The 27,037-nt window shown below is 40.3% G+C and overlaps 2 protein-coding genes across 3 annotated transcripts in view; one reads left to right on the top strand and one right to left on the bottom strand.

The window, feature by feature from the left end:
- Window positions 1–4,426, bottom strand: part of DOCK4 (dedicator of cytokinesis 4) — a 541,696-nt gene extending 537,270 nt beyond the window's left edge. For both annotated transcript variants that reach the window (XM_036758430.1, XM_036758431.1), the window contains exon 1: window positions 4,066–4,426. In XM_036758430.1, coding sequence (XP_036614325.1) covers window positions 4,066–4,102 — 37 coding nt within the window. In that variant the 5' untranslated portion in view covers window positions 4,103–4,426. The remainder of the gene's footprint in view (window positions 1–4,065) is intronic.
- Window positions 4,427–4,646: 220 nt separating this feature from the next.
- Window positions 4,647–27,037, top strand: part of ZNF277 (zinc finger protein 277) — a 162,406-nt gene continuing 140,015 nt past the window's right edge. Inside the window, exon 1 of the mRNA XM_036762166.1 lies at window positions 4,647–4,891. Coding sequence (XP_036618061.1) covers window positions 4,813–4,891 — 79 coding nt within the window. The 5' untranslated portion in view covers window positions 4,647–4,812. The remainder of the gene's footprint in view (window positions 4,892–27,037) is intronic.

Raw genomic sequence — 27,037 nt, 5'->3', positions numbered from 1 at the left:
CAGAAAAAAAAAATAACTAATCCACATGGGGATATTAGAGACACTCATCTGTACATAGTGCTTTAGGATTATAAAGTATTTTTATCTATTATCTCACTTGAGCCTCAAAACAACACTATGAGGTGGACTGGGCAAACTTTATCCATCCCATTTTACAGATGAAGAAACTGCAGCTCAGAAAGATTAAAAATAAGTTGCCCTAGAGCACAGAGCTAGTTTAATGGCAAAGCCTTCTTCAAGCTCAAGCCTCTTCATTTGCAGTCCAGGTCTCTTTTCTATGCTGTACAGCAGGATGTCTCTTCACTGTAGGCACCATACAACTACCTGCTGAATGAATCTTGACGCAGTCACGCCTTCAATGCTCTGAACTATTTCAGTGGGCAATCCCCACTTACACAGAGAAGGCAGGTGACCTCTTTATCTCTGTAAAATTATTCAGTCTGCAGGAAATCAGAAAACATTTTGAGGGGGGTGAGTATGCTTTACTCACCATCAAAGGAACTCCTCTTGGAAGGATCAGACAGACTGTGAAAATGAGCAACCGCCACCTGGCTCCTAGCAGTCCCTCCAAGAAACCAGGTGGCTTTTGCTTAGCTCTTCATCTTGTTTAAAAATCATTTTTGGCATGCCACGGGAAAAGTATATACCACACAGAAAGCTCTGCAAAGTGTAGATGCTCTTCTTTCTAAAGGGTACATATGATTAGTAGCTTCAGAACTGTAAAGCTACAGCTTATGGGACTGTAAATCTTCATGTAGTCTGACCCCTTCATTTTACAGGTGAAGAAACTGAGACCCAGCAAATTCACTGACTTATGCCTAAAGTCACAAAGCTAGACAATGGTAAATTGAGAACTGAAACTCTGGTCTCTGGCATGTCAGTCCAATGCTCTTTTCCATGCTGCTAACTGATGGAGCCAATAACCAGAATTGCTCAACTTAAAAAAAAATCCTCATTTCATCATAACTTTTCAAAATCACACTCAAAAGATAGAATTATATTATACTCAGAAATTTAGCTTGATTCCTATCTTTCATAATTTTTCAGTTTCAGACAATTCAGGTCCATGATAAAACATAGGTTGTTTTGACAGAAGAGTAGTTCATCACTTAAACATTATAGGCTGTCCTATTGCCCAGGTAAGAGAATTCACATTTTCAATCCTTTTTGAAATATATATGTGTATGTATATATATATATATATATATATATATACACACACACACATATGTATATGTGTGTATACATACTATTTATTATAAAAGAAAATGGAGAATACAGGTTATATTTGTGAAATGTCAACACAGATATATAAAAGAAACAAGTGTTTTCTCTGTGGAAACACATACGGATCACTAGAGATTAAAAAAAAAGCCCCACAGTAAAAGTGTTAGATTTTCACAGGTATCAAGAGCTGAACACTTCAGGTTGTAAAGGATCAATTTATTTCAATTAGTGATGAAACTGAATGACAACTGGACCAAGAATTGCAGAACTTTGATAACCACAAAATACCTTTCCCTGGTGTTCATAAGAATTACAGAAAACACACATACATACATCAAGGGTAAAAGGGAGGAGGAGGAGAAACCTTGAAGCACCAACAGCCACAAATAGTTCTCTCCATGGTGAAGAAAGAAGCTCTGCATGCTGGAGTATCCTAGCAAATTTTTCTCAGGCACTCCAAAAAATCCTAACAGATGGATGGTGAACAGCTAAGCAACCACAAGCCAAATGCTTGAAAAATAATAAAAAATATTATTAGCCCTCAAAGGTTTGCAGTATAAATGACAAAGGGAAGCAATAATTCTGGCAAGAAACACTTATCTTTCCACTCTCCCCCTTCCTCTGCCACCTTTGCCCATTCAGATAAGTGGCCTCCAAATCACAACTATCACCACACAAATCTGAGTGGTTTTGCTGCAGCTTGAAATACTTGACTGATAATATCCTGTTTGCCACTCCAGGAAACACCAGAGTGGTTTATCAGACCCTGCCCATAGCTGTAAAGAAAAGAGTAGGAGAGCTAATCGATACTAGCAACCCAGCTGTGACCTGGCACATAAAGAAATAAAGAAAATGAATCCCATCGATAATCTCTATAATTTAACACTTGGAAGAAAGCAACATCTGGGATCAACTCCAAATGGGACGGAGTTGCCCTGAATGGGTCTTGGCTTCTTGCACTAATTGTTAAACCCGCTGCAAAGAGATGATACTGAAATGATACCCTCTTCCTCAGGCTCAGAAACAAAGGCAAACTCTTTAGGCTTCTACCTAAACATGGAAAAAATATAAGTGACCAAAGGAAAAGGAGAAAGCTGTAAAGAATGACTGTCAAACAAACCCCAAACACATCTAGAAGAAACTATTGTCTTGCTAACCACTCAACACAGCAGAATGCAGAATGAAGGCTTTTAATAGGTCAAGCAAAAGACGAGATGACTTTGTTTAATCACTTCACAAAGTCAGTTCAGAGGGCTCCACGGTCCTTCCCCCCGGCAAAATTGGAGGGGGAGAGGGTCCCCAGTGAAAATGACTCCCACGAACAGCACTTTGATCTTCTTTTTTTAATTGCAGGAAACGAATGAGAGGGAAAGAAAGCAGATTTTCCACAGTATCCACATCTACAGAGATCTGCCCTTTTCAAAAGCACTGCCTGGCGGCAGTAGATGGCAGATAAGAAATAAGGGTATAATCTATAAATGTTCTGATCTCAGTGAGACCTTTAGGGCCGTGGTTAGCCCATTTTTGTTTCAAGATCTTCACTGCAAACCCTATTTCTTTCTTTTTTTTTTTAAAGGCAAACCCTGAAAACCCAGAAGGAGTAGAGGGGGATGGGAAGGAGGGAAGAATCCAGCTTAATTCAAACAAGAACGAGAACTCTAGTCCGTACTACATGGGAGGAGGGAAAGGAAGGGAGAATCCAGTGTTCATCAGTCAACATTAATGTCCTTTGTTGTTCACCTTTGCACAGAGGAGCGAGTGTTACACTGTTTTCCTTTTTCTCAAAACGCCAAAGTCAGACAGGTCCTTCCTTAAAACGTTCCCTCCTGCTTCGGTCAGACCCACGGCTATCCCTAGCTCCCTCCCCAGAATTGAAAATGCACTTTCCAGTTTTCCCCCCACCAAAAGAAAACCCACCCCGCTCCCAGCTCCCCGCAATGACCCCAGGATCGGACCGGACGCAGTAGCAAGAAGTGGAAACATAACCAAGTCCTCGTTCCTTTTCAAATGACAAGGAAAGGGGGGAATTCAACTGAAATTCACAGAGAAACTCTCCCACCCCTCAAAAACACTTAATACAAAATACAAACAAAAATATGCGGAGGGTGGGGAGGAGGAGGGCGTTAGGGAAGGAAATACAGCGGGTTCAGTCTTCTGTCAGAATTGCTCCTTTGTAGATTACTGCACATTTCGCACTCTGGGGACGTTGATGCGAGCCAGAAGGAAGGGTTTGCCTTCCCTTTCTGGTTTTGTTGGTTTCGGGTTTTTTTCCCCCTCCCCTTCCTCTCTCCTCTGTCCCCAACCCTCCTCCCGGGAAATCTCTGCAGCTGATTGTCGTTTCAGATCCTAGGGTTTGGGGGGTGGGGAGGGAGGACGGAGAAGGGGAAGACTAGGAAAGAGGCTCGCCCTTTCCCTTGCAACTTGACACACACATGCACCCATCTCCACTTCCAAACTCCAAAGACGGAGATGAGAGTAGGCAACACAGAACTGAGGGATCCGTTCCCTTTGCTTCGACCGGCTGATTGCTAGCCAGCCAGCGTATCTGGAAGGGGAGGGTAGTGAAGGAGGGGGAGGGTGCGAGCCCCCAATCCAGCGAGTTGGCGGGCGGGGGGGAAGAGGAGATGTGTGTCTCTCCCCGCTTTGAGATGATCTGCATAGCACAGCACCGTATCAGGGCAAAAGAGGAAAGCAAACGGGGGACTATATTATGCCACAACTATCCATTACCAATCTCACCTAAATATAGGGGGCAAATAACAAGAGCAGAAAAGAGAGGAAAGAGGAAAATTCCAAGCACAAGAGAGAGAATAAAAGTTCTCCCAGAGAAAGACTCACCTACGCCGTATTTCTCGTGCTCTGTAGGTATCCACATGGCTAAAGGAAGATTCTGTTGTCCCTTTCTATTTCTCTTCTTTTTCCCCCCTCCCACACCTCCTCGCAGTAGCTCAAAACAATAAACCAGAAACGAGAGTAGCAGCAACAGCAATAGGACTAAAAGCAGCTCAGCGCTCTCAGTCCTTGAGCAAGAGGGAGAAGGGTCAGGACTGGAGTCTGCCCAAGCGTTGACACTGCGCGGGCTATGCTGCCTACTGATGCTAAGGCTGCTTAGGCTGCTTAGGCTGGGGTTGCTGCCGCCGCTAAGGCTGCTGCCGCTGCTGCACCTCTTCGCAGCTTCCTCAGACGCGCTCACGGGGATTCAGACGCGCAGGCATTGTTCTGATTCACTGAACTAAGCGAACACGCCGGGGCAGTCTCGGGCGTACCGCCCCCACTGCCTTCCTCCACTCCACTCCCCACTCTTCCCTCCTCCCTCTTCTGCACCCCCCGATGCATGATGGGGATTGTAGTTCTCCACCTCACTCCAGAGAAGGGACAGGACACTAGCGATTGGGGTGGGGTTTATGGAGGTCCCTCCCACTCTCCCTTGTTCCGTTTTGCTGAATAAGAGCTGTTTGTGGCTACGTCTGGGAGTGGAGGAAAGGCTGAAGTTGGGGGTGGGGTGAGGTATAAACTCACTCCTAGGTTCTTATTGGAACTAGACACCCACCCCCTCAGTTCTTTTCTCCCCCACTTCCCAGCAGAATGGCTTCTCCTGGGACTGAGGGGGCTGCAGCTGGAGGAGATGGTGCTGGCGGCAGCAGCTGTAAATTCAGTGATGCAGGTGAGTTTGGTAGCCCCCTTGAAGCAGGGCCCTTGGTGCCAGTGGCATTAGTTTTCTTTCCTGCCTTCTATTCCAGTCGTCCCTGCTGCAACACAAAACCCTCAAGTCAAACTGACTTCCAGAAAGAGCATGCCAGAGCCTTAAAGGCTGAGCTTTCTGCAGCCACGTGTGCCCTGGGAATGGCGCTGTGAACCAGGGGAGGGCAGGAGGCGGAGGCGCATATTTGGCTGCTGTTTGCCTAAGAGTGGGTGGAGAAAGAAGGAGGAAATGCCACCTCCCCTCCCCGAGCTGTTAGGGAACCCTCTCTTGGTTCTTCCCTTCCGGTTTGGAAGTAGCGCCCATCATGCGCTCCAGCCCATTCAATCGCTTTGGGTATGGTTTGGATTGATATTGGGGCGTGTATTTATGACATTGGAAATTAGCAAGTCTCTCCATCTCTCTTTCGTCAGCCTTGACTTTTTATGCTTTGTTTGGCATCCAGAAACTTGTTTTATTTGCGTCTTGCGTCTTCCAGGTATGAAATGTTCATTCCTGGACGTTTATGTAGCTATATCTTGCAGTTTTCTTCCGTAGTGGGAGAAATTTGTGTCCGCTGAGCTCCCTCGGTTCTCCGTCAAAGGACCGTTTGGAGTAGAAGATTGTGGTTGGGAATCTTGTCAGAGATCCAAGGACTTGAAGGAAGGAAACAGGAAGAGAGGGCTTCCACTCAGCTTCAGAGGGCTCTGGACTTTTCAGTAACACTCTTTTGGGTTGTGTTTTGGCAATCACAGTTACTTTTACCAGTACATAGAACTTTGGGTTCTCTGGAGGATTTGTGTATCGTGTCAGAAATAAGAAACTAAACTTTGAGGGAGGAGTACCCTGGATGAGAAACTAAATTTGGGGGAGGAGCCTCCAGGATGAGGCTTTTCGGGGATCATAGGTGTAGAATTAGAAGGAGCATCAGAGACCATCTTAATCCCGCCTCCTCGTTTTACTGGTGAGGAAACAACCACCATAAAAAAGGAGGGGGGAGGGAGTTAAATTACTTTCCCGAGGGTACACAAGTAGTGAGTGTCCGCTACAGTTCTGCCTTCTGCTCACCAGTCCCAGATTGCTTTCTTACTTCCCAGATTCTTTCTCCTTTCCCCTGGACCAAAGGAGGGCCTCCGGGCAAAGAATGCAGAGAGCTGTAACAGTAACTTGGAAGTTGCCATTTCGGGGGGGGGGGGGGGCGGGGAAGGTATTTTTGCCCAGGCCAAGGTTTAGGACATCTGTGCTGAAGGATTTTATTTTATTTTTTGCTTTTACAGTTAATAAGCTTGTGGTCAAAAACTGAGTTCATGTCATCACCACAAAGTTAAAGTGCTGTTACCCCACTTCTATTATCAAAATTCCCTAACCCTGAAATTATTTTTTAAAAGTACCTCTGTCAGTGCTATATCTCTCAAACTGGCTGCTGAGTCAAATGTTTATCCACCTCCACATCCTAGACAGTTAATTATTGAGTTATTTGGTATTCATTTTGGTGGACCAAGTGCTTGACCCAACTCTCATTTGGGGGAAACATATAATTAAAGTTCTCTAGATGCTAGCATCTCAGGAAGGTTATTTAAGACCCAGAGATGTCACATTTAGAATTGTCAACAAGCTGACTGTTGAAGAGAAAATGATGCCTAAACTTTCCCATTTGTTCCTGCAGGAGGTTCTTAAAATGGAAATGGACCAAATGAGAAAGCTGAATGGAAAGCTGACTCTCATTAACTCCTGAATCAGGGTTTTTGTTTGTTTCTTGTTTGGTTTTAATCCCATTAGAAATTCCTGAAATCAGTATCTGAGGTGGGACAGTGTAATCTACTGAAGGACTACCAAAAGATGGAGTTGAAACCGTTTCCCAAAGACAGGATTACAGGAAACTGCCATCCTGGATCAGACCAACCCTGTTGTCTCTCTTAGGAGTGGAGGAAGGGATGTTATATAGAGAAGCTGAGGAGTGCATAGAATGCCGGATTTAGAATCAGAAAAACCTGAAAGACGTTTATTCTGTGACCCTAGCTAGTCATTTAACCTCTTAGCCACAGTTTCTTCATCTATGAAATGGGAATAATAATTACTAGTTTAAAGGCTTTTGTGGGGTCAAATGAGATAATGTGTAAACAAGGTACAAACCTTGTTACTGCATAAATGTCACATTTATGTTAGTTCACTTTCATAATGTCACACCACACTTTTAGCATTCTACCCTCAAACTCATAGCATTACATAAATTTTTCCAGACCACACTTCAAAACTGTAAATCACCACAGAATTTAAAAGAGCATTGTTATCAAGCACATTTCTATTTTTCATCAGTGAAAACCCAGGCTAATAAATCATGCATGGTGTTTATTGCCTGTTGTGTATTGTAGTATTCCCATGGAATTGATCTAAAACAACCTCCTTCAAGAGATGCCTTCTAATTCTAAAGGTAGCTTGCCATTATGCAAAGAATACTGAATTTGGGAATCAGAAAGCCTGGGTCTGAGTTCTGGCTCCACCTCTTACTTACTTGGTAACTTGGTCAATAAACATTTATTAAGCACCTACTATGTTCCAGGCATTATCTTAAACCCTGGGGCGACAAAGAAAGGCGAAAAACAATCCCTGTGCTTTTGTGGTGGCAAAGAATTGGAAATCAGGGGGGTGCCCATCAACTGGGGAATGGCTAAACAAGTTGTGGTATATGAATGTAATGGAATACTATTGCGCTATAAGAAATGAGGAGCAGACAGACTTCATAATAATCTGAAAAGACTTCTGTGAACTGATGCTGAGTGAGGGGAGCAGAACCAGGAGAACATTGTACACAATTACAGATACATTGTGCGATGAATAGCTTTGATATTTGGCTCTTCTCAGCAATGCAAAGTTCTAAGACAACTCCAGAAAGACTCATGACGGAAAAAGCTATCCACATCCAAAGAAAGAATTACGGAGTCTGAATGCAGATTGAAACAAAGTATTTGCTCTCTCTCTCTTTTTTTGTTTTGTTCCTTCTTTCTCATGCTTCTTTCCATTGGTTATAATTCTTTACAACATGACTAATGTAAAAATATATTTAATGTGAAGGTATATGTAGAATCTATATTGGATTGCATGCTGTCTTGGGGGAGGGGGAGAAAATTTGGAACTCAAAAGCTTGTGGAACTGAATATTGCAAACTAAAAATAAATAAATTTAAAAGGAAAAAAAAAAGACAATCCTTGTGCTCAAGGAACTCACAGTCTGATAAGGACAACAACATGCAAACAACTATATGTTTGCATGTACAAGCAAGTAAATTCAGAGCAACTGCTCTAAGACTCCATTCATTTATCTGTAACATAGAGATATACTTGCACTGTGCATAAAGCAGTTTAGAATTATGAAGTGCTATATAAATCTAAGCTAATACTTGTAAGATTTTTTTAGGCCTAGCCTAATATTTTAGTATGAGGCCCATTCCTATGGAATGGGGAATTATGTTCAGTGTCTGTGGGCATGTTATTGTTGCCCAGATTCCTTCTTTGATATGTTTGGTGTCTGGATTCTGGAGCAGTACAGCACTTTACTAGAGACCCACCTGCCTAAGACATCTTGGGGAAACATGGAGATGTCACATCTGCCCCAGAATGCCTCTACCAGAGCTTCAGCAGCCAGTCATACAGGAAGGAACAAACACAGAGGAAAGCTGGCAGAAATACCAAACACTTTCCCCAAGCCACACCTGAGTATTCCCTCATTCCTACACAAAGCACACAAAATTAGAACTCTACACCAGGTGCTTCTCCCAAACTCCTTTGCAAGACAGAGCCCCAACCTCCTCAGGTTCCTCTTCCTTCCCCTGCATTTGTTCCTGGCACCTGGAACAGGTGCAGATGGTAGGGGTGGGTCTCTCTCAGCAGTACCTCCAGTCCTGTGAGAAATCAGATGAAAACTCTTACTCTTTGAGAAACTCTAGAACTGGGACTACCAGGATTCCAGAAATGTCATGTCACCATCTACTACTTCAGGGAAAATCTGTGAGTGCAGTTCAATTCTGTACATGCCTACCATGTGTGACACACCATGTTAGGTGGTTAGGACTAGACTAGTTGATGTCTGTGTTCTACATTCCATAGATACCACACAGGCCTTGCCTTGCTCTTAAGGAGGTTAGGGAACTAAGAACTGTGTGAGGATACTTGTACACAAACAATTATGATAAAAGCAAGAGCCATTGTAAGTAAGGTTTTGGCAAGATGCTGCAAGGATAAGGTGATCATTCTTGTGATGGGGAGGTCAGATAATAATAATGATACTAGCAGACATTTCTATAGCACTAAGTTTTACGGAGGGCTTTATGTTCATTCTCAGCCAATCTTGCAACAATTTCCTTAGGTAGGTTGTTATCTCTGTTTTAGAGATGAGGAGAGAAGCTTAGCAAGGTTAAATGACCTTCCCAAGGTCACACAGCCAGTGACTCAGATATTGGTGTCTTCTGACCCACAGTTTAGTATTCTTTGAGTAGTGAACATAGTACTGTTTGGACTTGAAAAAGGCAGAGGCTATCTCAATTTTGAATTTGCTTCCTCAGCTCCTAGTCCAGTGCCTGACACATAGTAGACTATTAATAACTGCATGGTGATTTTATTGTGACCTTCCCAAGGTTACACAGCTAGTGACTCAGACATTGGTATCTTCTGACCCCCGGTTTAGTATTCTTTGGGTAGTGAACATAGTACTGATTGGATTTGAAAAAGGCAGAGGCTATCTCAATTTTGAATTTGCTTCCTCAGCTCCTAGTCCAGTACCTGACACAGTCAGCTATTAATAACTGCATGGTGATTTATTGAAGTCAGAAGACATATCTTCCAGTCCAGCTTTTCTCACTTACATGCTAGCTATGTGACCCTGGCAAGTCCATTTCCTTCTCATAGCCCAGGTTTCTTCATCTCTGAATTGAGGGAGTTAGAGGAATGATCTCTGATGTCTCTGCTAACTTAACATTTTGTGGTTGATTACTGGGTGAGGTCATACCAATTCATTATCATCCGGATCCTCCCCAAGCATATGGACAACAACCAGGAAGTCTCCATGCCCTTTGAAATCTAATCTGGAGCACTGAATTGTTAGAAAGGAGACATAGCCTCTAGTACCAACTATACTACCAGGCAACTCTGTGACTTAATCTTTATTGTTGCCTCAGTTTCTCCTTTTGTAATCACAGGAGAGCACCACTTGCTTTCTTCATCTACCTCATAGGAATAGATAATGGAGCTCAAATAAGATAAGAGGTCTCCAGAGTAAGAGCACTATATATCTAAGATATTATTATGATTCTTATCTGGTTGACATGTAGGAAAAGTCATCTTAGTCTGTCTCTTAGAAAACACAGATCTATGCTGATATTGTCAGGAAAGAAAATGCCCCGATCTTTAAAAAGCATCCCATTTAAAAAGTGTCACAACACCAGCAGTGTCAATTAATACCATCCAGACTTGTTATCTTACCGCCTTCTTCCTCAGAGCTGCAGAAGGCAAGCTTTTCAGGAAAACCAGAAAAACAAGATTACAGGCACATAAGAGGCAAAACAAGTTGGTGGATTAACGAGACGGGGAGAGAGAGAGAGAGAGAGAGAGAGAGAGAGAGAGAGAGAGAGAGAGAGAGAGAGAATGAATGAATCTCTTATTTTGGTACCCTAGTTAGATGGAGATACCATCTCAGGGAGAGTAGAACTTCTCTCTACCTCAGTGAACTAGCCTTGTAAAAGAATATGTTAAGACCAACCTGTCCAGTATTTGGTCTGTGGCAACGTCCTGGCACACTTGTCCTTGAGGGCCCTGTGTCGTTGTCTTTGGGGCTCTTGTCCAGATGGGCTGGGACTTGGACGGCTGTAGTTAAGCTTTTCCAACTATTATTTTCTAACTAACATGCTAGCAGCAAGCTACGTGTTGTAGAGCTGAATTAAACCAAATCTCATATATCTTTAGTGCTTCTCTACTTCAGGAGGGAAGAAAGCCAGCAGAAAAGGAAATCAGCTCCCCCTTTTTTAATGTCTCCAACATCCTGAATTTCTAGATTCTTCAAAATAATCCTGGGAAACATTAGAAATGTGTTGATGATTATGATTTCTGCTACTAGTATGTACATTCCTGGAATTTCCAAACTGAGAGAGAAAATATTGGTGGGCTCTGAAAGTTATCCTCCCCAAATTCTTTCCCTGGATGTCCCTCGCATACTACTCAATCTCCAAGAAACTGAGATGAATGAACTTGATGTGGCAAAGTACATGCCAAAGGAGATCCAGGGAGGGCTTGGTGGGATGAAAGAAGGTGGAATGAAGCTGCTCTTGCAGTGTTTGGAGTGAGATGGGAATGAAAGACAAAAAAATATCCATTCCTTCTCTGCCAAAAATACTGGAGCCAGGCTGAGGGAACAACTTTATAGTTGAAATAATCTCATAGCTCTTTTGTTAGTCTTTTCGGTTCTTGAATTACTAATGGCACTTAGCATCTAACTCAAAACTTAAATAACAAGTTCTTAACAAATTTCATTCTGAATCCTGCCGCGCCCCTCCCCCCCCCCAAAAAAAACCTTATAGCCAGAGCTGGCTACCTTCTTAGTCAACAAGTATTTACTATCTGCTGCTTGCGAGCTGGGGTGTACAGATGTCAAGAAAGACAGAGTGCCTCAGGTGTGGGGCTGCCCAGCCGTTTTCAGAGCTGCTTTCCACCTTTGGTGTCCACCTGCCACCCAACTCACCTGTAGCTCCAAGAAGCTGTACCATGAGGAGTGGTCACACCCCTGTAAACCCTTTCTGTAGAGAAGCTAAACCAGACTGAGGGTAACCAATGGGCCTCCAACCTACCTGTGAGTTAGGGGGGTGTCTACCCCAAGCATGTGAAGACTTCCCTGACAGAATGGAGGGATGTGAACCATTTGTTCCAGTGGGCCATGAAGGTGGTGGAAATATGCTGTGGAGTGATTAGAGATTGGTTAGACACGAGATCATCCACTGCATCCCTAGCCATCGCCAGTTGTCTTGATTTTTGTCTTGCCACTGGACTTTGATGATTCTGGTAGAGTGCAGGTCAAGGACTATGTGCAACTCCACCTCACTTACATCTAATTTATGTGGGAGTCAAAGACTTGTATACTAGGTACTGTGCTACGCACTGGTAATACAAATACAGACCCATCCCCACCCACAAAAAATACAGTTCCTTCTCTCAAGGAGATTATATTCCGATGGGGGAAGACAACATATACAAGGTAACTGAAATGCAGGGAGGAAGGTAAGAGAAGAGAGGACCAGGAATGAGCATGGTTGAAAGCTGGCCTGGACACTTTCTCAGAATAGAGGTTCCAGGAAGAATTCACTAATCAGAGAAGGATGAGTGTGTGAATCTCCACCTAATTACAAGGATGGAAGGATATTTGGGGGTGATAAGGCCACATGTGGCCTCAAGGTGGCAGATTCCCCACCCCTGTTCTAGGCCATGGGGACGGCCAACCCTTGGCAGAATTGTGAATCATGTGAAATTTATCTTTATGACTTTTCTACTTCTCAGAACAAGATTTCTTTTCTTTATCTTGGTGCCCTTGTTGTCACCTCCCATCTCTTGCCCACCTGTCTGGGCCCAAGACCTAATAGAGATATAATCCACATATGTGAATCCAGTTAAGGTGGGGGAGGGGAAGAAGGGAGGAGGAATTAAGGCCTGCTTCTACACCTAGGGTGATTGAACCAATATAATTCTGGCTATAAGTTCAAGTTGAGCCATTAGCTCAAATAGCTGTATCCTAATGTCTTTGACATTGCTTACACAGTGACACAATCATTAGAGCCTCAGAAATTACCAGTAATTGTAGATAGCACTGTTTTTTAATTGTTCATTGTGTCCATATGGTCATTGTGAGCATGGGTTTCTGCTGTATTTCTCAGTAACTGAATTGTGTTGAATTTCATATGATATGGGGGGAGGGGTTGATCTCTTTTTCCATAGCTCCCCTTTTTTGTCAAGTAACTGATCCTATTGAGTAAGAAAATGATAGAGCCACTCAGTTTATACAGTTCTGGCAAAGTCTTGTGACATCTCCAAATACATGATTTAGCAAGCTTCCCTCTAAGTGTAATTCAGCAGCCATCTAAGAATGAGTAGGAAATTACAAAATGAACAAGCTCTCTCACTTCTGCTGGTTTAGTCCTTAAGTGTCTGTGCTTAGTTATGCATTTAGACTCTTAGCGCAAAGTGATGGGTTATTTTATGCTGCAGATTCTGTATCAGACACTGTAAACTAAGCTAGCCTGAAATGAATCAGTGCTCAAGGTGGACAGCATAGGCTGCTTCCTCTCCAAGAATGAAATGTGCTCTCCTTTGTAGATGGAGATGATACCACTGAGCCATAATCAGTAGGTCACTTATTTCGGATTTTTTTTTCCAGGAGTGATGATAGATTTGGCTGATGAGCTCATCCACTCCATCAACCCATTCATTCATACACTTATCTGATCAGCTTTGTGAAGAGGAGATACATTTGAAAATTTGCTCCCTAAGGTTAGGAGGTAACTCTGGGACCTTGGAACAGAGCAAAGTTTACTGACCCACCCCTCTGGGAGATCCTTGAGAGCAGGGAACATTTTGCCTTTCTTTGTATCCCCAGCTCTCAGCACAGTATGTGGCGCACTTGCTTAATAAATGCTTATGACTTCACAATAACTTGAGTGGCTTGAATGCATTAAATGACGTTTAGCAGAAATAAGCTGCTACTGAGTTATCCCCATAGGATGGATTTAAATCAGTCAACCAGTATCTGTTGCTCCTAATATGTACCCAATGTTGTGTGAGATACAAAAGAAATTAGAAGTCATGGTCTCTGACCGCAAGGAGCTTACAGTCTACATGAAGCGACAACACATATTTGTGTTGCCTGCGATATCCTCTAATGGGTATCATATGGTATGATTTGCCTGCTAGGAAGAAGACAAATTTAATTCTGTGGTGTATAGCAATAGGCATACAGCTTTAAGTTGTGTGATACAGTGTGGCACAGTAGGGAGAAAGCTAATCTTGGAATCAAGAAGACTTGCGTTCAAGATCTGCCTCTGATACATCTTGACCGTGTGACCTTGAGAAAGGAACTAACCCCTCACTGACCTCAGACAACTCTCTAAGCCTGTCTTTTACACAGAAGGCAGTGTGCTGCTTTGGTAGATGGAATTTTCTTTTGGAGAATTCCCTCTGCTCAGGAAATTACAAGTCTAGGACAGAAAAAAAAAATCTATGTTCACCTATTACTTTCAGAAATGGACCTGCTTGATCTTTTAATTATTTTCATTTTTACGAAGAAGAGAAGTTCATGCTCAGCCTCATGCTTTCTCCAGGCTTGATTTTTGTTTTTTCTGCAATGAAAGATGAGTCACCTTGTAATTACAGAGGCCGCACCTGTTATAAATTATTTTGAGTGTGTTTATCAAAATATGCATAGATGTTTAATTTCTAAGACTGAACTGGTTGCATATTTAACACAATGCTCTGTTAAGTAACATGTTGGTATTCAACAGTAATAGCCAATTAGAAAAGAAAATATCTTGTACTCACTGATCATGATTACATCTCTAAACTAATTAATAGTAGGAATCATTTGAGTAATAATAGAACATCAATCAGACTTCTTATTGAAAAACATTGTAACAAAAAGCCTTCAAAATGGCTAGAGGGGAAGACAATGGAAAAAAAGGAAGAGGGCCAGGATAATTCTTGTAATCTGGTTTTTCATAAAATTTATTTACCCTTCATTTATGAAAACCCACTATTAGAAGACAATGTACTTTCAGTTCTTTTTCCAATAGTGGTCCATCTTACACAATATCATGGGTGACATCATGGTACACTGGACTGGGAATCATGAGACTTAGGTTCTAGGCTGGTCTAGAGCTGCTGTGACCACTGCTAAGCCAGATAACTATTCTGGGCCGGTTTTCTTATCTTTAAAAGGAAGAGGTTGTGCTAGTTCGTGATTCTTGGTGGGAAGGGTCCTTCTGGCTGTAAAACTACCGTTCTTTCTTATTCATCCATGCTTTCACGACTCTCTTTCCCTCAACTCCCCATCTTGGTTGCAGATCACAGATTTAGAGCTAGCGGGGATATTAGAGACCATTGAGGCCAAAACTCTTGTTTTACAGATGAGGAAACTGAGTCTGAGAGATGTTAAGTGACTTGCCTAGAGTCACGCAGCTAGTAAGTATCTGATGGATTTGAACTTGGTCATCCTGACTTAGACCAGCACACTCAGGGCTATCCACCCTAGCACCTCAAAAATATGCTCAGTCCCTTGGAGTTTTCTTGACCTTGCTGAGTTCATAGGACCATAGGCTGTGAGCAACAAGGGCCCTCAAAGACCATCGAGCCAAACCTCCTCATTTTACAAGTAAGAAAACTGAGACCTTGGGAAATTAAGTGACTTACCTAAGGTCACACAGATAGCATCATCAGAGGTAAGATTTGAGCTCAGGTCATACAACTCCAGAGCTAGTACTTTTTTCTACCGTCTCACCCTGAGAGTCAACCCAATAGAATATATTTCTGCATATGGGCATAAATTACATGATCTTGGGTTTATTATGAACATTAGTCTAACATTCAGTTCCTTCCTCATGATCCCCAACACTACTGTAGAATGTATCCTGAAGGGTTAGAATATCCCTGAAGGGATATTTCTGGTCCTATTCATTTTATGAACTTATGAAAGAATGTATAGTTCTCGATTTGCATTAATGTTAGAAAAGTATTTACAATCCAAGGAATTGTTTTGCTAATGTATTTTCCTAGTTTATGTGGTTGCCCTTTTTGTGAGGTGAGGGAATATGAATGCAGCTAATAGTCTCCATATATTAACCACTGTAGGGGCTGTCAATTAACCCTAACCTCCCATCATGCAGAGGCTCGACCCAATGAATGTCAGGCAATGGTCCTAAAAGAAATAAACTCCCTTCCTTGCTAATGTTTGGAAGTTTTCACTGGAATGTGTGCTCTCTTAGCTGTGCTATGTGGGGAAAGTTGGATGCTGATAAGAGGGAGAAAAGCCTTGTGGAGCATGGCACATGAGGGTCATTTGAGAAAAAAAAAAGATTGGGATGTTTTAGCCTACAGGAAAAGAAGGCTTAGACTGGACAGGATAGTTGTCTGCAGGGATTTGAAATACTGCCTTGAGGATGAGGGGTTAAACTTGTTCAGCTGGATCTCTGAAGGCAAAACTTAACAGCCTTAGGTGAAAATTAGAGACAGACAGATTTGTCTAACAATTTGTGCTTTCCAAAAGTGAAAATGATTACCTTAGAGGGTTCCCCTTCAGAGGTCTTCAGCTGAAGACTGTCTAGTTGGAGAGGATATATAGGGGAGAGGCAGGCAGAATGGTACAGACCAAAGGACATTGGGTTCATCTTTACCATATTAACTGTGACTTTGGGCAATTCCCTTAATTTCTCCCTGTGCCTCAAAGTCCTTATCTGTAAAGTGAAGGGGTTGGGCTAGATGGCATTCTCTTTCTAGATCAATAATTTGTCACCCTAATTGTACCAAATTCTGAGCCAAGGTTGGACTAGATGTTGTTTGAGTTCCCTTCTAGCTCTGAGATTCTCTGGGAACATTACTAATTGCTGGGATTGTCAATGCAAATTTGGTGGGCCCTTTATCTTTTTGAAAGGAATGTTCCATGCCTGACGCATAGATAGGGACTTTTGAGAAATCTGCTAGGCTGAGGTAGGGGAGTTTTGGCTGCACAGAGCACTCTTAAATTTAATCAGCATTGTTAACATTTTCTCTGTCCCTTTCTTAAATCTAGACAATGAACAAAACAAGAAATAAATCCCTGATTTGTAGTTTGCCATTTCCAGAGTATAAATGTTCACTATGAAAATTTAACAACCTGCTTTCCCCAACCTGTTAGAGCATGCCCCAGCACACCCATGCATCTAGGCCATCCTTTCAAAGAACAACCTATGTAGATCACATCATGGAATCATAGAGTTAGCACCAGGAGTGACTCTGGAGGTCATCTAGTCCAACCCTTCTCATTTTATAGGTAATAATATGAAATTATCCTGTTTTCAAAAACCTCCTGAGAAAGGCATGATATGCCCTATGGCTATAACCAATTTCAGTGTCTTATAATAGCAGAGAATTATCCCTTGAATATAGGCGATAGGAAGACCTAAGTTCAAATTCTTCCTCATTTTTTTTAGCTGTGTGACCATAGGCAAGTCACTCTTTCTGAGCCTGAGTTCCCTTAAATGTAAAATGAGATCCCTCCCATCCTCAAATCTATGCTCATCTATTCTGATTTTCACAATGGAGTTAGGGCACTTTTAGTATACAACCCATAGTCAAATAGAATGGCACAATATATACTTTTCCAGTAGAAAGTAAGCTTTTCATTTTGTCTCTGTAGCTCCAGTGATCTGTGCTTGGCACATAGTAGGCACCTAATAAGTATAGCTTGGTGCCTTCCTTCAATGAGGCAATAATACCATAGGGTGATCCCAGTATGATCCAAGAAGGAGGGCTTCATTTCAGAATATCAAGAACTAAGATTCTTCTGAAGTTCTCTACGGTATGTATGCATTAAACTAAATATCTCTCTGTACAAAATCATTCTAATGTAGCACGCTGTGGAAATGTTGTCCCTTTAAGTCTGTGTCTGTCACTGTGCTACTACAGTGTCCCTTCCATGGCATATTTGAAATAGAAGGTCTTTTTCTTAAAAAATAGAACAAAAAGACAATGTTCTTAAATAACCAGACTCTGACATACTGTTCCAAAGTACTCATGCCTAGGCTTCTTATTAATTCAGGTAACCATAGCTATTTAATGCATTATTTAGAGTCATAAAAAATTAATTTGCATTCTTCGATCAGCTTTCATTTCCTTCAAGAATGTAGGTATGATGGAATTTTTTTAAACTGTGGGATCACTGTTGGAAAAGTTGGGGAGATGTGGAAACCATCAGTGATTAACTGATTTTTTGTCAATAAAATCATACGTGTTCTACATACGTCACAGAAATTCACCTGCTGATCTGGTCTGCTTTATTTGTTGTTTGTTAAAGAAGCATAGGATCATAGAATTTTTGAGTCAGAAGGGTACATAGAACCCCTGTCATTTCAGAGAAATGGAAACAGGGACCCAGAAAGTCACCTATCTGAGTGGCACAGCTGAGTACCAGCAAATCTCCTGAGTACCAAAGCCATTCATATTGCCTTTCTTGTTTTATAAATGAGCTTGGGGATGATTCATGGAGCCTTCTCTAAGCAGCTGATTTGCTTGATACAACAAACGTTTATTGAGGATGAACTAATATATTTAGGGCTAACTGAACAAACCTATTTCTTCAGGATGTTCATTCATGGAAAGTATAATGGAAAGATAGGCTGGTTTTGACACAGGTCTGGTAAACATTTTTACTCTTTATTGGATTCTGCCCAAAGCAAGGCTGCTGTGTGGTTGATGTTGTGACTCCTTGAAGGAGAGCAAAAGTTAAGGAGGAGTGGGAGTAGCAGAGAGGTTGGCTGAACCAGGAGGTGAGCAAAAGTAAACCAAAAAGCTAGTCTGAGTTGGTACACCACCAAGGCCACGGAGAGGCAAAATCTAACAATCCAAGGCAAATGGGAAAGGCTCTTGCCAGAGCAAAGATTCAGGATGCAGAGATCGATGCTAAATCAGAATGAAAAATGCAGGGAGGGTGAAGGAGCTGACCTTTGTCAGGTTCTGTTTCTCTGGAGTCTTGGTCTTTTTATGATGACTATTCCTATCTCCTTTCTGATCTTCCTCCCTATTTCCTCCCTAGGGATGTGCTCCCGAGGGTAAGAGACTACCCCTGTCCCTCAACTCATCAACTCATATACTCTTCTCTCTGATGTGTGATACCTTTTAAATAATTGTTTATGTCTTTTTGCAAGAAAAACAATTAGGATGTTCTTAAATCAGATTCTGTGTATACTTCTGTTTTGAAAGATTATCGATTCTTAGCTTAAGAAATCTATTATTTGTATAAGCATTTGAAAGTATTGTGTAGAGCCAGGTCCCTTCTCAAAAATGAAAACATCCTTATGGAAAGTCAAGCCACATGATCGTTTGCTAATGGCCATTTGTATTTTTCCCTCTACTATTCTTCACTACTTAGTGAGATATTTTTACACAAATGGATCTGTAATTTCATCAATAGTAGTATTCTCTCCAGGGATACAGATTACAAACTTATCCATGCCTAACAATCCTGTGTGACTCTTTCTCATTTCCTCCCATAAGTTCACCACTGGAGGTCTGCCCAATGTGCTGGGGCCTTCCTTGCTTTTTCTTAATAGCATGAAGATGCCAATAGAGCACCCAGGCTGTTCATCAATTATCCCTTGCTCTTAATATGAAACCAGCCCATCTTTTTCACTCATACGTTTCTTTGATGAAATCCTTTATTTATTTCATCTTTTTTCTTTCTTTTTTTTTTTAATGTTTTCTAGCCTGCCTAGGACCACTATGTGCATATCCCTTGCCTTTCAAATGATCATCATTTTAAAACTTTAGTGTTCCATAACTTACAAGCAGCTAGGTGGCACAGTGGATAGAGCAATGAGCTTGGAGTCAGGAAGACCTGAGTTCAAACGTGACCTCAGACATTTACTAGCTGTATGACACCAGGGAAAGTCACTTAGCCTTTGTTTTCTTCAGTTTCCTCAATGGCAAAATGAGGATAATAGTAGTAGTAGCTACCTCTCAGGGTTATTGTGAGGATCAGAGGATATATTTGTAAAGCACTTAGCACAATGAATGGCAGGTAGTAGGCATTGTATAAATGGTAGCTGCTATCATCATCATCAGTAGTAGTCATGGTTGTAGTAGTAATATTACAGCCATAGGCCATCACTGGAAGAAGATTAGTATTAAGATTTGCCTTTGTTTCATAGAGAGATTTAAGCTCACTAAAAGAACTTTTCCATTTCCTGAAGAAAATTGAATCTCTCTACTCCTAATGTTGATTACCGAGCCCACATTTATTACCAGTCTGCAAGATGTCTCCCAAATATAGGCTGTTGGACAGGCTGTATAGGTTGCTCACTGACTTAAAAATCTTGACCTGGATAATAAGTATTCTTCATCTGTCTAGGTCTTCCAGTATAGTTATTTTCATATATTGTGGCTCTTATCTAGGAGGTTTTGCCATGTTCCTCGATGCAATCAACACACTATCTTTATGAAAATGGAGAACTTTAGCCTCTCTTGGGAGGACTTTTTTTACTTGGCTTCTAGTAGATTTCCTCTGTGACAGTGATGAATATACTTGTTTTATGTCTTAGTGGAAGGAGCGTAGCAAGATGGGTAGAGTTATGGCCTTAGAATCTGGAAGAACTGGGTTTGAATCCCAGATTACTAGCTCATTAACACTGGAAAAATCACTTAACCTTTCTCAGTCTCAGTTCCCTCATCTGTAAAATGGGGATAATAATAGTACCTACCTCAGGTTGTTATGATAATTAAATGAAATTATATATGTAAAGCATTTTGTAATCCTTAAAGCCATATAGAAATGTTAGCTATTATTATTTTGCTTTAGGAGTTTATTCAACCCCCTTAAAATTGTTTCACTCCTAACACAGACTTCCTCTGTGTCCACTACTCTATTTTTCTCACCTTTGTTTTCTTCAGCACTATTTCCACTTCCTTTATAAGCACATTTAGAACTGTGAAGTTGACTGCAAATGTGGGGGCTTCAGTGTCCTTGTTGATGAAAAAAAGTTTGTTATCAGGATCTAAATATCCTTTGATCTTTTCTCTATTTGTTGCTTGCTTTCTAATTTTCATTCTTGAATGCCCTCAGAATAACTCTGCTTACCTGAGTGTCTTACCATCATCATCACCTTTTTACTGTTGTTTCGTGAGACAACACAGCTCATATGGTCTTGTCCCATCCTTCTCTATAAAATTTTGCAAATAAGCATATTCTGAACAGGATTTCCCTTTGGCTGCTAGCATGTGTTTCATTGGAATGAGTAAATCAAATGTTTGCTGATTAAGATGGCCTTTAACTCTTTTGGTCTCCTTGTTATGGTGATTAGTTTATGGCAGTTAAGCTTATGCATGAAATTTATAAAATCAGTGGCAATGGCATTTTCCTGTTCCATCTCCATTTTTTTGATATCCAAACCTCATTTAGATAGTTCACATTAGAGTTCATTTTGTGTGCCATATTTACCCCCTCATTTTTATTCTTCTCCCTTTGTATTAACTCTTTGCTCTAGCAAGTCAGTAGTCTTATTATAGAGATATCTGGTTAAAGAATGAGTCCCATATCAGTAAGAAAGCATTTCCTATGTAATATAAAATTAAAAATAGAATCAGTTTCATTTCTTGTGATGTTATTTGGTGTTTGCCATGTTCAATGCCTTGATTCTTTTCTCAACTAGCATTTATTAAGTTCCTATTATGTGTCAGGCTCTGTGCTATATATTATAGATACAAAGACAAAACTTAAAACCTGTCCTCAAGGTTTCTGTATTTTAGTGGAGATACACAATAAACATATCTAGGAATATACAAAACACACACAAAGTAGTGGTATACCAGGTGTACCCTTGGGCATAGCAGCTTGAGAAACTAGGAAAGACATCCTGCTGAAAGTAGTTCTTGAATTAACTCTTGAAGAAAATTAAATTTAGACAGACAAGAACATTTTTAGGAAGTCTTGAAATTAGGCAAAGTCTAATATGTATTTATATCACTCTTAAGGGGCAGCATGCAATAGTGCATCGAGGGCTGACCTTGGAGTCCAGACAACCTGAGTTTGAAACCTGCCTCTGACATTTTTTTGTTTGGATGATGGTCAGCAAGTCCCTCAACCTCTCAGGACCTCAGCAGCTCTCTGAGACTATAAGTTAGTTACACATGAGTTGCTGATCAGCTTTACTGAAGGAAAAGTTCCCACTGGGAGTTTTTTATAGAGATGAATTACCATGTTTTAAAAATTGTTAGGTTGAAGTAGTTAAAGCAGTAAAGATTTCTTATACTAATAAGAGTTATAGCTATAAATCTAGTATCTACAAGCAAAGAATGCGTCCGTGCTACATGCATGTGAAACCTTTGTGTATCCTACAAATTTCTAGCATCTCCTTCCTTACTCCTGAATCATATTTTCCAATATATTTTTCACCATCCATATTTTTTCCTACTTTTACAATACAGCCATCAAATTATCCAATTTTTATTTAATTTGGAGGGTCTTATTAAATTTTTCATAAAATTCCTCTACTTCTTTATCTTTAGCAACAAATGGTTCTGTGTAAGCTATTATTATTTTCATGGTAGTCTTTTCAAAAATACTGACCAGGGGTAGGTACTATAAGAGGACCAAGTGTCTCAGGAAATATTTTTGTTGCCTTTGGGCACACAGTAAAATCAACTCTCAATTCCTTTATTTGTCTCCAAGGAGAACCTGTGAGTCATTATTCCATTTAACTACAGCTTTCTTTTGACATCTACTTTCATTAATAATGAAGATGTTAAGATTGATATGATTCAGTTCCTCCTATAGTGTGTCCACTCATTGGTCACTCACAAATAGGTTCTCACACATGGAATAAGCTAATATTAATGGACAGATTAACAATTCCTCTAAAAGTATATTGTCTCCATAGAAACTACACATCTCTACATGCTGGATATGTTCTTTGATTATATGACAGTAGATATCAGAGTTTAGTTGTAACTCATGATTGGAGGCATTGCTCAGAGCCCTGGCTCTGGAATCAGCCTATCAGTGATGTGTTTCTGTATCCTTCACTAGGTTTGTGCCCAGAATGCATTTCTGTTGCCAGGAAGGACCTTACCCGAAGCTTTTCCAGTAGAGTGGAATCTGCCAGAGCTTATGCTTCATTGGAATTGCCTTTGAGAACCCAGATTCATCTCGATACTACATTGAGACATCCAAATAGGACTCTGTGAAGATGAGACTGCTGATTAAAAAAAAGAGATGCAGACACAGAGAAGATCCACAACCACTTGAAAGAGCTCAGCCTTGCTAACTGCAAAGAGTAGATAAAGGATAGATAAAGAATTCCTATTTTCAATGCTGATTGGAGGTTGAAAGAACAGTCTATAGAGTTGATCCATCGGTATATATATATATATCTCAGGTCGATACCGTATATGGATAATTAACTGTCCAGAATGTATAGGAGAACTGGATTGCATCCAAGAAATTGCTTAATGCTTTTTTTTTTCAGTTCGAATACTGCATCTTTTTATTTTTTAATTTATTTTTTCTAACTGGAGCCCTTTACTTTTTTTTTTCAATTTTTAAACATTTTCATTTAAAATTTTGAGTTCCAAATTCCATCTCTCTCTCCTTCTCTTTTCCCCTCCCTGAGATGGTAAGCAATCAGATATAGGTTATACATGTATAATTATGTAAAACATTTCTATATTAGTCATTTTGTACAAGAGGACTCAAAAGAAAGAAAGTGAAAAATAGCATGCTTCAGTCTTTCTTCAAACAATATCAGTTCTTTCTCTGGAGGCAGAATGTATGCTTCATCATTTGTCCTTTGGGATTGTCTTGGATCACTGTATTGCTGAGAATAGCTAAGTCAATCACAGCTCTTCATCAAACAATATTGCTGGTGTTGTGTGCAATGTTCTCCTGGTTCTGTTCACTTCACTCTGTATCAGTTCATTTAAGTCTTTCCAGGTTTTTCTGAAATCATCTTGCTTGTCATTTCTTACAGTATAGTAATATTCCATTACAGTTATATACCACAGCTTGTTTAGCCATTCTCCAACTGATGAGTATCGCTTCAATTTCCAATTCTTAGCCACTACAAAAAAAGAGCTGCTATAAATATTTATGTATAAGAAGGTCCTTTTTTGATGGAGGTCTTTGGGATATAGACATAGCAGTGGTTTTGCTGGATCAAAGGGTATTGCTTAGTGCTTTTAATGAAACGTTTCCCCTAGGAACAAAGGCCCATATTTTTATTGCCATTATTCTTATGGTGATGGTATCTCAATGCAAATCATGGAATACTGTGATTTTTGAAGAATTTAAGTTATTGGTCACCCAAAGGATAATAGTGAGCTCTGTTCAAGGTATATGTGGACAGGAAGAAGCAAAATGAAAAAGCTGTCAATTAGTAAGTATGGGGATACAAAGGAAAAAATAAATGAAATAGCTATCTTCTGCCTTCAAGGAGCTTACATTCTATTGGCAGAGACAGCATGTACATCTATAAGAACATACAAAATAAATACAAGGTAATTTGTGGGAGTAAAGGTCACTAGTAGTTGGAGGAATCAATAAATCCATTATGACATTTTAGCTGAAGGGAACCAAAAATTCTAAGACATGGAGCTGAGAAGAGAATGCAGTCCCAGGGAATAACTTAAGCAGAGTTACAAGATGGACAATGGTGCATCATGTGGGAGAAAGAGTTAGAAGGACAGTTTGTGTGGACTGTGAGTTTCAAAAGACTTAAAATGCCAAACAGAGGTGAGTTTGTGGGTAAGGTAATGAGTAGCATGAAAGTTAAAACAAAGCATAAAGCAACCAAATAAAAATTAGTATCAAGGAATGTTTAACAATAAAAGGATTTGGGCTGATTATGTAGCCAGAGTTAGGAATAAATAACCCACCTTTAACATCAGGAGAGATATAGAGGCAGGCTCCCAAAGTGTTGGGTAGACCCTTGTTAAGGATTTATTTGACAATATGGACAAGAGTAGAAAAAGATGAGGAGGTATGGGTGGATTATAGTCTGTACTGCTGGGTGAAATACTTCTGTTGATGAGATCTTAGACCTATTTATGGGGATAAATGACTTCAGTCAAGGTGAAACATACTGCTAAATTCTTTTTAATGCTTCATTTTGATAATATACTTAAACAAAACTCCAGTTTGCATTTTTTGCTCATTGTTCTTCTCCTTTAGGGCCATTAATCAGAAACATCATGACACAATAAATAATTTCCAGTGCTTTATTTTCACTGGCTGCTAGAGAATTCCTTGCCATTTTCCTCTTAAAGACTAAGGAAATTAGGAACAGGTCTGAGTATTTCCCAGGGTCATTCAATGAGTAAAATACAGATCAGAGCTAATAACCTAGTTCTCAATTTATGCTTATTGTAATGAATGCCACTACCTCATTGAATAGAGGCTAATTTTAAATCAGTCAACTGGCTGGTATATATTAGACTGAACTATAGACACTTCCATATGTCCATGTAGTCTACCAGCTGATCTGGCCAAGAATTTTTTTTTTTTCAGCCCTTTATAGCAGATGGTGCCTGCTGCTTGACTTTCTGGACATTTGGTCTCGTGTGTTGACCTTAGTTCTCATGAATATTAAACTTTCCCTAGACAGCCAGCCCTAAAGACTTTATCATTCATCAAAATCTTCCTCGTTAAATTTTGCAAAGACCTGCAGAGGAACAGAATTTTCATGCTGGTCCTACCTATGCAGACAGGATTTTTAAACTTTCTATTCTTTTTTTGGGGGGCTGTGCCACTCCTTCACTATGATTTTCATTATTATTTCAAGAGTTACATACAGAGTGTTTGTGTAAATCATTTTGGCATTTGCTATTCCTCACAAGAGTACCAGGTTGCCACTGCTCACTCTTCCTTACAGTTGAGGAATTAGCTGGCCTATGTATTCCTGTCCCTTGAGTTGGGGTCTGCTGCCTTAAGGCATATGGTGTCATGTCTTTGAAGCTGCCTCTCTCCTCTTTCTTTGTACACTTACCCTAGTTTGGAATTAGCATCAGTGACTGAGCGGTGTTAACCATCCATGGCTAACTGTAAGGCAAGTCCTGTCATCTGTCTAGTCTTCCTTCAAAGTGCCTCTTCATTGATCATTTATTTGACAGATAGGTGTTGAGTGCTTTAGCAAGGCATTCTGCTAAGCACTGTGAAAGATACAAAAGAAGAATCACCAGCCATTCTCTGTGAGCTAACAATCCTGCTGCCATGAAAAAAACACCAAGTCTTGAGTCCGAGGACCTGGGTTCAAATGTCACTTCTGTTTACTTGCTACCCATGTAACTTTGGGCAAATTGCTTACCCTCCCTGGGGCTCAGTTTTCTGTAAATACAGTGTAATGTTAACACAGTATAAATACGTAGTAAGTGCTTATTAAATTCTGATTGATAGGCTGACCACTTCTGACTGCATAATCAGGAAAGGATCTGTAGAGGAAACAGTACCCTAACTCAAAAATTGAATGTAACTGACATTAGAAGTCCCCATTCTAACTGGGTGGGTGCAGAGTAAGCTAAAATGGGCAATTTACCAGAAGAAATAAATTATTCATTGAAAATTATTCCTTGGATCTGAACCCTAATCCAAGCAAATTAAGAAATGATTGGAAAATGGGTTACATGTATTTTAATAGTATGATTACTATCGTGGAGGAGTGTCTTTTTTTTTTCTTTAACAAGATCCTCAAAGTCAAAAAGGTTGGGGAACTACTGGATTATTTGATCTTTAAGGACTCCACCAGCTTTAACATTCTGTGATTGATTTAAAAACCTGATTCTGTTGGGGGTTGGGGAAAGGAATGCAAGAATGCTACATTTTTTGTTTTTTTGGTCAAGCCATTTTCTAGATGATAAACTTATGTGAAAAATAGTGGTCTTAATTTTATAGGTAAGAAGTCTCATAATTGATTCCTTTTAAAGGAAATTATTTTAAATGCTTATTTAAATCTGTGACTATACCAAGTTTACTTAAAATTTTCTAAGAATATTTTCTAATTGGCACCCAAATGAGAGCTTGTACATGATGTCCCCTTGAATTTTATTTTAGACACTCCAAAAATCTAAACTCTATCCCTGTAGAAATGACAAAATTATAAATTATAGAGAAAAAATTATTGGTCTGCCATCCTGTCTGTTTTTCTTGCCTTTTCTCTTTGTCTCTAATATATATGTATATGGGATCCTAAATTTACCTGACTATATTCATTACTGTACCTTCACAGCATTTTTTCTCACTTGGCTGTTGATAAATCCCAAGGTCACCCTTGGCCAGTTTTCCTGAGCTAAACCCCATGTTGCCACAATTTTATCTTTCAGGATAGTAGCTCTTTTTCCCCCATAAGAGGCATGTTTTGTTAGTAGCTCAGCT

The sequence above is a fragment of the Trichosurus vulpecula genome, chromosome 5 (genome assembly GCF_011100635.1).
Source record: "Trichosurus vulpecula isolate mTriVul1 chromosome 5, mTriVul1.pri, whole genome shotgun sequence".
Taxonomy (NCBI): Eukaryota; Metazoa; Chordata; class Mammalia; order Diprotodontia; family Phalangeridae; genus Trichosurus; species Trichosurus vulpecula.
Note: the sequence above shows the minus strand (reverse complement) of the source record. Positions and strands in the feature narration are given on the sequence as shown.